Genomic DNA, 11,412 nt, shown 5'->3' with positions numbered 1-11,412 from the left:
ACAGAGCCCCTAAAATCCTCAGAATTTCCTGTGATGATGTCTTTTATACTGCTAAAGAAGGAATGTTTGGAAAGCCTTTATATAATCTAAGGAAGGGGGCTGGTTTGCAGGGGAACCAATCAAGTGACCAGAGGGCTGGCAACTTCACTGCACCTCCGCCCGCCTCTGGAGAGGGAAGGGGGGCTGCAGGCCGAATAAATCACCAATGGCCAAGGATGGGATCCATTGTGCCATTGTAATGGAGCTGCCGTTAAACCCCAGAATGGTTGGGGGTGGGGGGAGTATGGGAGCTTGGAGACCATCAGGGTTGGTGAACACGAGGCAGAGTGGCACGCTGCTCAGAAAGCATGGAAGCCTGGCATCCTTTCCCCGTACCTCGCCCCATGCATCTCTTCCATCTGGCTGTTCCTCATCTACATCTGTAACCAAAAAAATGTGGGTTCGCTCCTTGGGGAGTCACTGACACACCCAATGGAGTTGTTGCACAAAGTCAACTTTATTGGTAAAGAGATCACAGGGAATAGCTTCCAGAGCTGTGACTCCCTAAGAGGGCCAAAGGGTACCTTTTGTTTAGGGTTAGGATGAATATTGAGGTAGGGAAGCCTTGTCATGGTATGCAGAGATGGGCACAGGGTCACGCAAGTGCCTTAAGGAAACAAGGCTGTCCATACCTTGTATGTTATGTAAAAGAGGCTGAGGCTCCTCCTTGGGGAGTTCAGTATTACGACGAGGTAAAGGTGGTTGCTGGTCATTCCAGGAGTCACCCTATGGTCCATCTGTGTAGGTGCGAGTGAGGGTTTAGCTCCAGTGGTCTGGGTGGTCTGGGCCAGCGGGAGGTCTTGCTAGGGCCATCTCCATCACCTGAGGGACGCTCTGACGGTTTCATTTGGCTGAGTTAAGGGATAAGCCAGAAACAAGAGCTGAAAGAAAAGTGTGAGACAAAGGTTAATGAGTACAAGCAGGTGGGCAGTGAAGGTCAGGTCTTGAGGTCTAGCTGGTGACATGTCCTTGTGTAATAAACCAGGAATCTAGTAAGTAAAATGTCTGTCTGAGTCCTGTGAGCCACTCAAGCAAATCAATCGATCCTGAGGACGGGAACTGGGGAACCTCTGACTTACAGCCAATTGGTCAGAACAGGTAACAACGTGGACTTTTAACACCGGTGTCTAAAGTGCGAGGAGGAGGTAATGGGAAACTCTGACCTGTAGCACACGGGTAACAACCTGGGTTCGCGGCTGGAGTCTACGGTCAGGAATGAGGGGCAATGTCCTAGGACGGAACCGTTCCCCTATGGAGTCTGTTGCTGCCTCTGGGTAGATGGCATCAGGGTTGAGATGAATCGTGGGACACCCAGCTGGCGTCCCAAGAATGGCTTGTTGGTGGGGAAACCGCCCCCCCCCCACACATACACCGGAATTGGTACCAACCTATTTAAAACTACAGAGACAACCTTCATCTATTCCAAAAACTAAAAATACATGCATAAAGTTAAAAATAATTTTAAAAGCAATAACTCTCTTATCATCTGGAAAATGTTAAAGGCTGCCTTAAACAACTCTCGATCCAAAGAAGATAGCCAAACCGAAATTGAAGTTTATCTATAAAACAGAGACAATGAAAGCAGTGGGTATTCAGACTCCAGTAAGCAGGGTTTAGGCAGGGCTGAGAGAAAACAACTTGTGTTAATTAACATAAAAATAAAGGATTAAAGTATCCAATTCAAAAGGTTAGAAAACAAACCAAAAATAAACATAGGAAAATCAGAAAAAAAGGAAAAGTAAAGATAAAAGCAGAAATCAATTAACTAGAAGATAATAGATGTAATAAATCCCAGACAAGGCTTTTCCAAAGAATAAAATAGATATGTTAACTGCCGTAATCAATAAGGAGGAGAAATCACAAAAACACAAAACAAGAAAAGAAAATGGGTAGATAACCACAAACTTAGAACAAATATTAAGAAATTTAAGACAGGGTGCCTGGGTGGCTCAGTGGGTTAAGCCGCAGCCTTCGGCTCAGGTCATGATCTCAGGATCCTGGGATCGAGTCCCGCATCGGGCTCTCTGCTTGGCAGGGAGCCTGCTTCTCTCTCTCTCTGCCTACCTGTGATCTTTCTCTGTCAAGTAAATAAATAAAATCTTTTAAAAAAAGGAAATTTAAGACAATATTTTTCATATCTATGCAATTAAATTTAGGGACCTAGAGGAAATGTTTGATTCTCTAAGAATAATATATGACTAACCAAAACTCACTCTAGAAAAGAGAAACTCTATAAAATAAAGTTTATAAAAACTATTCCTAGAAAATAAATAGGAAATATTGTTCAAAAGCAACCCCCATTAAACTCAAATAAGTTAATTTCTTTAAAAATTGTGTTTTCTTATTTTTTTAAAGATTTTACTTATTTATTTGACAGAGAGAGATCACAAGCAGGCAGAGAGACAGAGAGGAGGAAGCAGGCTCCCTGCCAAGCAGAGAGCCCGATGGGGGACTCAAACCCAGGACACTGAGATCATGACCTGAGCTGAAGGCAAAGGCTTAGCCACTGAGCCACCCAGGCATCCCAAAAAGTTGTTGTTGTTTTTTTTTAAAGCAACCCCTATAAAAAGCAGTGAGTCAACTGAATTCAGAGGAGAATTCAACCAAACCTTTAAGGTGCGGGTGACTCCAATGCTCTGTAAACTATATCAAGGCATTAAAAAAAAAGTTTGCAAATTTTGGTTATGAAAGATTGATACCAACAAAGCACAAAAAATATGCAATCACAGACGAATCACACTTAAGAAAACCATTGCAAAAATACTAGGGGCGCCTGGGTGGCTCAGTGGTTTAAAGCTTCCACCTTCAGCTCAGTCATGATCTCAGGGTTCTGGGATCGAGCTCCACATCGGGCTCTCTGCTCAGCGGGGAGCCTGCTTCCCTCTCTCTCTGCCTGCCTCTCTGTCCACTTGTGAGCTCTGTCAAATAAATAAGTAAAATATTTTTTAAAAATACTAAATAAAATATAGCCAAATGTAATCTAGTTAACTCATTTAAAAATCAAAACATAACCAACCAAGTGGGATTTATTTTTAGGTATGTAAAGATGGTTCAATATTAGAAAAGCTATGGATGTATTTCAAATTTTCATAGACCAACAGTAAAAAATCATATGATCATCCCTACAGATGTTGAAGAGGAATTTTACAAAATTTAATATCCATTCTTTTATTTTAAATATCCATCCTTGCTTTGCAAAAATTTCTCAATAAAATCAGGTTAGGGGATACTTCCTTAACATGACATTTCTCGATCAACCAAAAATTCAATACCATGTTCAGTGGAAAAAAAATACTGGAAGTGTCCCCACTAAGAAGACATAGAAAAAACTGTATCGTCTTGTACCACAGTAATTTAACATTATTTTGAAGATAGACAATAAAAAGACAAGAAAAAGATATAAGTATAAAAATTTAAAGGAGAAGGTAAATTTATCATTATTTGAGGATGATACGACTATTTACCTGGAAAACACAATAGAATCCAAGTGAAAAACTATTATAGGGGCGCCTGGGTGGCTCAGTGGGTTAGGCCACTGCCTTCAGCTCAGGTCATGATCTCAAGGTCCTTGAATCGAGTCCCGCATCGGGCTCTCTGCTCAGCAGGGAGCCTGCTTCCCTCTCTCTCTCTGCCTGCCTCTCCATTTACTTGTGATTTCTCTCTGTCAAATAAATAAATAAAATCTTTAAAAAAAAAAGAAAAGAAAAGAAAAGAAAAGAAAAGAAAAACTATTATAAATAAGAGAATGTAGTAAGGTGGCCCAGTACACAACCGATATACAAAAAGAAGTTGCCTTCATTAACAAAGGCAATAACTAATAAATAAAATACCATTTACAATGACAATAACAACTGTGAAATGCCCAGGAATAAGCCTAACATGAAATAGGCAAAAGAAAAAGTTCAGGAACTTGTTAAGAGGGACAAAAATAAGACATGGACAAAATAACTTCAATAAGGTATTTTATTGAACAGAAAAATGTCCAAAACATTATCATTTCAACATGTAATCAATATAAAAAACATTTATGAGATATTTTGTATTCTTTACTTATACGAAGTCTTTGAAACACCTTACAAGCAGTTTGTGGCTCTCATATTGGGTGGTGCACGGCGCGAACGGAAGGATAAGAGGAGAGAGAACCATGGTCACAGAATGCTGATGGGCAGGTAAATGGGTAGATAGTTCCTTTTGTATATCTATAGGCAGAGGAATTTGACGTGATCTATCAAAATTTACATATATGTGTCATTTGATCCCATAAAACACTTCTAGGAATTTATTCCAGAGAGTTTATCACAGGACATTCACTATTTTTAAGTTTTTTTGTTCATTTAGGCAACTTGCATGCAGAAAAGTTGTAGATTATACTTGACCCCATGGTATAGGAATATTCACTTTATCACATCGCTGTTTTGGTCAATGAAAATGACACCTTGATTGTTCTCAATCCACATTTCTTTCATTATTAATTCAGCTGATTCCCCCCATATTTTTTTTAAAGATTTTATTTATTTATTTGACAGACAGAGATCACAAGTAGGCAGAGAGGCAGGCAGAGAGAGAGAGAGAGAGAGAGAGGGAAGCAGGCTCCCTGCGGAGCAGAGAGCCCGATGCGGGGCTCGATTCCAGGACCCTGAGATCATGACCTGAGCCGAAGGCAGCGGCCCAACCCACTGAGCCACCCAGGCGCCCCTCCCCCCATATTTTTATCATTCATTTCATTTCTTCTGATGTGAATTGTCTTTTCATGTTCTCCACTCACTTTGTTTCTATATCCTAATGGGTTGTATCTTTTAATTATTTATATAAGATTTTTAATTAGAAGAACAGGGTGTTTTCCAGCACCAGCAACCAATTCCTGATTCTCTGAACACCAGTTGAGCTTTCAAAAACTTGATTCAACTCAGACACCAGTTACTGGAGTTAGCACGGTTACCCACACGTTAAGGGCTCAGTCCCACAAGACTGTCCCTTACTTAAGATGCCGCTTGGGAGTCCTAGGGCATATATAATTTGGAAGTTCCCACACCCCTTCCTCAGGCTCAGTAGTTTTCTAGAATGGTTCACAGAACTCAGGAATGCTTTACTTATGTTTACTTTACTTTACTTTGCTTACGTTTACATTTATTATAAAGGGATGTAGATGAAAAGCCGAGTGGAGAGGTAGCTAGGGCCAGGTCTGAAAGCATTCCAAGCTCCGGAGATTCTGGCCCACGGCTGTGCCCCCCGCCCCCCCGTCCCGCTGCTGGGATCACTGACCGGGAAATGCGCTGAGCCCAAGCTCTAGGGCTTTATGGAGGTTTAAACCCTAATTATTCTTTCAAATGAGCTGCAAAAGCCTTTTCCCAAATTAAAAAGAGAAAAACCATTGTGTTCAGGTTCTAAATTCCTGAAACCTATAGATTGATCAGTCTCCCCATTCAGAAAGGTGTTGATGCAGTACTTTATCCTTGTCACTATTGTGTTTGGGACATTTTCCCAACGCCACTTGTAGGTAGTTTTTTCCCCTGGATTAGCAGAGTTTTATTGATTTTTGCGTTATTGATTTTACAATTGGTAAATTGGTTCCCCTTAGTTCTAGTAGTTCTTCAGTTTGATTGCCTCGGGTTTTCCAGAAAGATACTCATATTTACATATGATCATAACTTTACCCCCTTCCTTTCTCATATTAATGCCCAACACATCTATCTTCTGATTTACTGCTAGGCTAGAATTTTGACAAAAATGTGAAATGATACTCATGGTAAGGGGAACCCCTGCTGTTGCCCTGATCTTAATGGGAATAGTGTTTCAGCTCTAAGTCCTAAGTTGGCCAACTTGTTTTAAGACAGGGTTGGTTTTGTGGGGTTTTTTTTTTAATTACTTTGAGAAAATTTTCACTTTCTTTCCTAGCTTGAGGTCAGGTTTAGGTATGTCAGGAGTAATGCTGTATGGAATAAGTTGGGAAGTTTTCTTTCTGATGCTTGGCAGCAGATTAAATAATACTGGAACAGGACACCTGGGTGGCTCAGTGGGTTAGGCTCTGCCTTCTGCCGCAGGTCATTGTCTGGGATGCCTGGGATCGAGCCCCGCATTGGTTTTTTGCTTAGCAACGAAACTGTTTCTCCCTCTGCCTGCCACTCTCCCTGCTTGTGCTCTCACTCTCTCTCACACACAAGTAAATAAATAAAATCTTCCCCAAAATATAAAAATAAATAACACTAGAATATCTCTGCTGCAAAGTTTAATAGAATGAATAGGACTACTATCTACGGTAAGGCGTATCTTTGATTCTATTTCTTCTCTGTTTACTGATTAATCATTTTCCTCTTGAGTTGCTCGTGTTATTCTCCACACTATCCTAGAAAGATGCCCGTCCCAGGGTCATAAGACCACAGAGAGTACTATTGTGAATTTTTTAAATATCCTCCACACTTTTATATATGTTTTTAAATTTTCTTCTGAGGCGTAACGTTGTCTACCTGAAATTTTTTTATCTGCATTGTTGGTCCTTTCAAAGAACCAGATCTTGGCTTCTTAGCCCTATTCTACCTGGGTTTTTCATGCTACTGCTTTAATCCTTATTCCTTCCCCTTTCTGTTTTCTCTTTGTGTTTCTGTTGTCATTTTCATAGCTCCTGGACTTGAATGCTTAATCAATTCATACCGAACTCTTTTTTATTAATTAATTAAACCATTCATACCAAACCCTTTTTATTAATTAATTAAACCATTTAAGGTTGCTATTTATCTTATGCCTTTGACTTTGGCTACATCTCATAGATTTCTTCTCTGTTTAGTGATCTGATATCAGGGTCATGGTAAACTTCTTAAAAATTAGTTATTTTCCATCATCTGAATATGTCTCATTATGGTATTTGTATAGTCCATGAACATTAAAAAATGAACCTTGTCCATAAAACACAGCATGTCTGGAGTCTCTACAGGAAATTTATTATTTTTTACAGGAAATTATTTTTATATCTTCTTGGACTTGGGTATTTGAGAGTTGAAAAAAAGAATTTCAGTGCGAGTTTAATTTACATTTCTCAAGTTATCAGTGAAATTGATTGTCTCTTCTTATGTTTAAAAACCACTTGTAGTTCTCTTTCTGTGAATTTCTGTTCACTTCTCTGGTTCACTTTTCTATTCCATTGTTGTTGATAATTTACATGAAGCATCAGTTACATTAACAATCAAAAGACAGTTAAAATCGATATATACACCCCTCACATACTTATGTATCAATCTACCAATGGAGTGAATTATTATGTGGTGAATTACATTCTTTCGGTCCTTCATTCAACCTATGTTTACCGAGCACCTACCAATGTCACATGAATAAAACAGACAAAATCTCCGGCTTCACGGAGACAGGGAAAAAAAGAACTTAAAAATCTTCTCTATATGTGATTTCAAGTAGTGATAAGTGCTAAAGGAAAAAAAGGCAGAGTGAGTGGTAAGTCACAGTGTGATATCCTTTTAACAGGGGTTTTGTGTCTTTGTTTCTTTGTTTTCTTTCTGTGTGATTACGTGTGTTTACGTGTCACACTCATGTGAACTGGTCTTTTCCAGGTTGATGTCAGCCATGTTGATTTTAAAGAATGAACTGGTACACTTGCCATTGTTTTCTGTGCTTTTCAACCTTTTCAATAACATGGCGATATTCTGTTTCTTCATTTTTAATGAAATAGTCTGGAGCTGATTTCTCCTCTTTGGACTAAATCTTTGGCCACCAATTTAATTTCCCCTTTTGTTTCAGTATAAACAGACTTCCTATTTCCTCTTAGTCATTTTTGGAAATTAACATTGCCCTAGAAAATCGCCCATTTTTCCGGATTCAAAATTTGTTTGCATTTTAAAAATTTATTTCTCATCCTCTCTGTCCTTCAAAATCCTATTTGCATTGTATCTTTGTATCTCAATTGAACTACCAATTAATTCATTGTGCACACAGATTCTGTGGGAATTGGGAATTGGGACAGGACACAGCAGGAACGTATTGTGTGTGCTCTATGATGTCTGCCCTTCCACTGGGGAAGCTCAGGCAGGTGGGGGCCAGAATCCTCTGAAGGGTTCACTTACTCTCATGTCTCCAGTCTGTCTGGGATGACTGGAAGGCTGGGCTCTGTGGACCCGAGTACCTCCATGTGACCCCTCCAGGTAGCTTAGCTTTCTCACAGCAAGGCAGCCTCAGGGCAGTCCATCTTCTTACAGGCACCTCAGGGATCCCTGAACACATGGTCCAAGGAACAATCCAGAAGGTGTACCACCTTCCATGACTTAGCCTTAGAAGTCACAGGACATCCCTTACCCTGTACTCCATGGGTACAAACAGCCACAAAGCAGCCCGGATTCAAGGCTTGGTGACACAGACCCCACCTCTCTGGACTGTTGCATCCATCCCTGGAAAAGACGTTCAGCCACAGTGTTGTGATGGTTGTCAAATGCGCGTGTTGAGAAATGCGGTTAGTCGACTCTTTCCCCTGCATCTAGGAATGCTCTTGGTGAGGTCAGCAAGTAAGTCTCTGGTGTGGGAAGTGTGCACCACCATCCCGGCAGGCATGTCGGGATGTCCAGCCCGTTCTCCACTTGGCTCCCACGCTTTGTGCCTCTACTGCCACCTAGTGACAGGGGCCTCCATTGCAGATTTTGTTCTGAGAAGGGCCAGGAACCGCTTCAGTTCTGTCCCACAAACCTTCAGTGGAGAGACTCACGAAGCAGACAAGGTTTAAGGAATGGCCATGAATGAAGGACAAATAGAACGAGTTGGAAGTTAAATCCGCACACAAACAGGCTGCCCACCTGGCGCCCGACACAAGAGTCACTCAGGCAGGGTTGGTGGAAGGGGTGAGTGAGCAAGATGCCAACAGAAAGTTGGGCTAAGCTGTACACCTGTCAGACCCATCATGTGTGCTGTCCCTTCCTGCACCAAAGGGCGGAGAAGACAAGACAATGTCATAGCTCAGAAGTGCAGAAGCAGGACATGTTGTCACCAAGACCAGACCTTTCTCCAGCTGAGGAGGCTCCTCAAGGCCCCTTTCATGTCCTTATTCCTAAGGCTATAAATGAACGGGTTGAGCATGGGAGCCACCACCGCATAGAGCACAGTGGCCACTGAGTCCTCAGTTGTGTAGGAAGAAGAAGGTCGCAGATACACCCCAAATAAAGTTCCGTAGAACAGTGACACCACAGCAAGATGGGGACTGCAGGTAGAAAAGGCTTTCAGCTTGCTCTGAGAAGACTGAAGTCTTCGGATGGCTGAGAAAATGTGCATGTAGGAAAGAGAAATAAAGAGAAAAGGAGCAACGAAAAGAAAGCTCCCCAGGGTGTAAACAACCAACTCATTGATATGGGTATTTGAACAGGAAAGCTTTAGCAATGCGTAAAGTTCACAGAAAATATGGCGGATTCTGATGCTTGTGCAGAATGACAGCGTAGCCATCAAGAAGGTGTGGATCAAAGGATAGATGTTGGTGATAATCAGAGCCACGGACATCACTGTGATACAGAATCTGGGGGTCATGGTTATGGTATAATGAAGAGGGTGACATATGGCTACAAATCTGTCATAGGCCATCACTGCCAAGAGGAAATTGTCCAGCTCTAGAAACAAGATTAGAAAATACATCTGAGTGAGGCATCCCGCGTAGGGGATGGACTGGCTCTGGGTCTGGATATTGAGTAGCATCTTTGGTACGGTGACAGAGGTGAAGCAGATGTCAACGCAGGATAGGCTGGCTATGAAGAAGTACATGGGGGTGTGGAGGTGGGGGTCAGAGCAGACGGCCAGGACGATGAGCAGGTTCCCCACCACGGCAACCAAGTACATGGACAGGAACAGACTGAAGAGCAGGGCCTGATGCTCGGGACCCTCTGACAGTCCCAGGAGGAGGAATTCGGAGATAATGGTTAGGTTGCCTTTCACCATGGCGGCTGGTCTCTATAAATACGCATTGAAAATACCACTGTCAGCAGGAGCGCAGGCAATCTGGGAAAGCACGCCCAGCAACTACCATCACTGGCCAAAATCATACTTAGTGGCACTTTGGGGAGGAACTCTGACCTGGGATAGTGAGGACAGGAGAGTGGGGGCTGTCTGGTCACCAGAGACGGCAAGGCAGGCGAGCTGAGGCCGTCCTTGAGACTCTCCTCACTTAGGAGCTTGTCTTCTTTCTCAAGACAGAAAGAAGGACCAGGGAGAGAAGAAGATGGAACTGAATGGGGGGGCCTGGCTTGGGGAGAGTGGGTGGAGGGTTAGCTCAGTTGTCACAACGGGGACACCAGTTGGATCCTTGTGGGCTTTTTCACTTTACCCATGCAGGGGTTTGGGTGATGGCCATGAAGCAAAATCCTGGGTTTGCGCACGCGCGTGTGTGTGTGCGTAGGTAGACACAAGTATATATGCTTTGTAAAGATATACACAGACATCTATATTGATACGGTTTATTCACCAAGAAATGCATGAAAGTATGTTCACCAAAACGCAAATAGTGGTTATCTCTGGGTTGTGAGATCTTAACTTGCATCTATTTTCAACAATAAACACGTACCGTTTGTCTAAACTATGCTCGATGGATGTTAATATGTCTTTCAAAAGGGTTCTGAGATGGACTAAGTTTGAAGCATGAGCACGATTAGGGACTCAGGGCTCATGAAGCCTTCTCATACCTGAGGGCATATCCTAAGAAGTTTTGTCTTTGTATCTTTGTCTCTCCTTTCAAATTCATGTTATGGAATCCGCAAAGGCTGAATGCTCATGTGATGTAATTCCACTAGATAGGCACATCTACATTCGAAAATCCAAAAATCAAATAAAGTGGAAAACTTAGCAAAATCTGATTTTAAACGATTGACTCAAAAACAGGCAGATAATAAGTAAACAAATATCCATGGAAGACACTGAAAAATATTTCACAGATCTCCACCTAAAAATAAACCACATGCTTTTAATCCAGGTGCGTTTAAGAAAGAATCATTTTAATTCATCAGATTTTCAGCCCACTAATCCCCTCTTCAAATATTGAAAATTGACAAGGGAAAGAATGCCATCTGTCTGCCTCACCATGGAATCAGCATGGCCTCGAGCCAGCGTAATACTGAAACCCAAACCCGGCAACAACAAGCATGTGCACAGAATAATGAGGCATGTATCTTCAATACACAGGAAGACAGGAATGACTGCTATTACGACATCTACTAATGCAAATCATCGCATGAATTGATGGAAGGGAAAAACTACATTATGAATCTAATGGATGCGAAGACGGCACTTGTAAAAACTTCACATTATTTCTTGATTTTTACAACATTTAGTAGGACTGGAATGAAAACCTCGTCTCAAAGTACCAGAGTCGGGATGTCCTTTCCTTCAGCCCAGCTGTCTCCCCCA

General features: G+C 41.8%; 1 protein-coding gene across 1 annotated transcript; it reads right to left on the bottom strand.

Moving 5' to 3' along the window:
- Positions 1–9,012: 9,012 nt before the first annotated feature.
- LOC131822174 (olfactory receptor 1D2-like) lies at positions 9,013–9,951 on the bottom strand. Its single transcript, XM_059158597.1, has one exon. The coding sequence runs from the start codon at positions 9,949–9,951 to the stop codon at positions 9,013–9,015; it is 939 nt and encodes a 312-aa protein (XP_059014580.1).
- Positions 9,952–11,412: the final 1,461 nt, after the last annotated feature.

Source organism: Mustela lutreola, chromosome X, assembly GCF_030435805.1.
Source record: "Mustela lutreola isolate mMusLut2 chromosome X, mMusLut2.pri, whole genome shotgun sequence".
In the NCBI taxonomy this organism is placed as follows: Eukaryota; Metazoa; Chordata; class Mammalia; order Carnivora; family Mustelidae; genus Mustela; species Mustela lutreola.
Note: the sequence above shows the minus strand (reverse complement) of the source record. Positions and strands in the feature narration are given on the sequence as shown.

Bases quoted from the DNA above. Each gene is read 5' to 3' on its own strand.
- LOC131822174 (XM_059158597.1), bottom strand. From the start codon at position 9,951: ATGGTGAAAGGCAACCTAACCATTATCTCCGAATTCCTCCTCCTGGGA.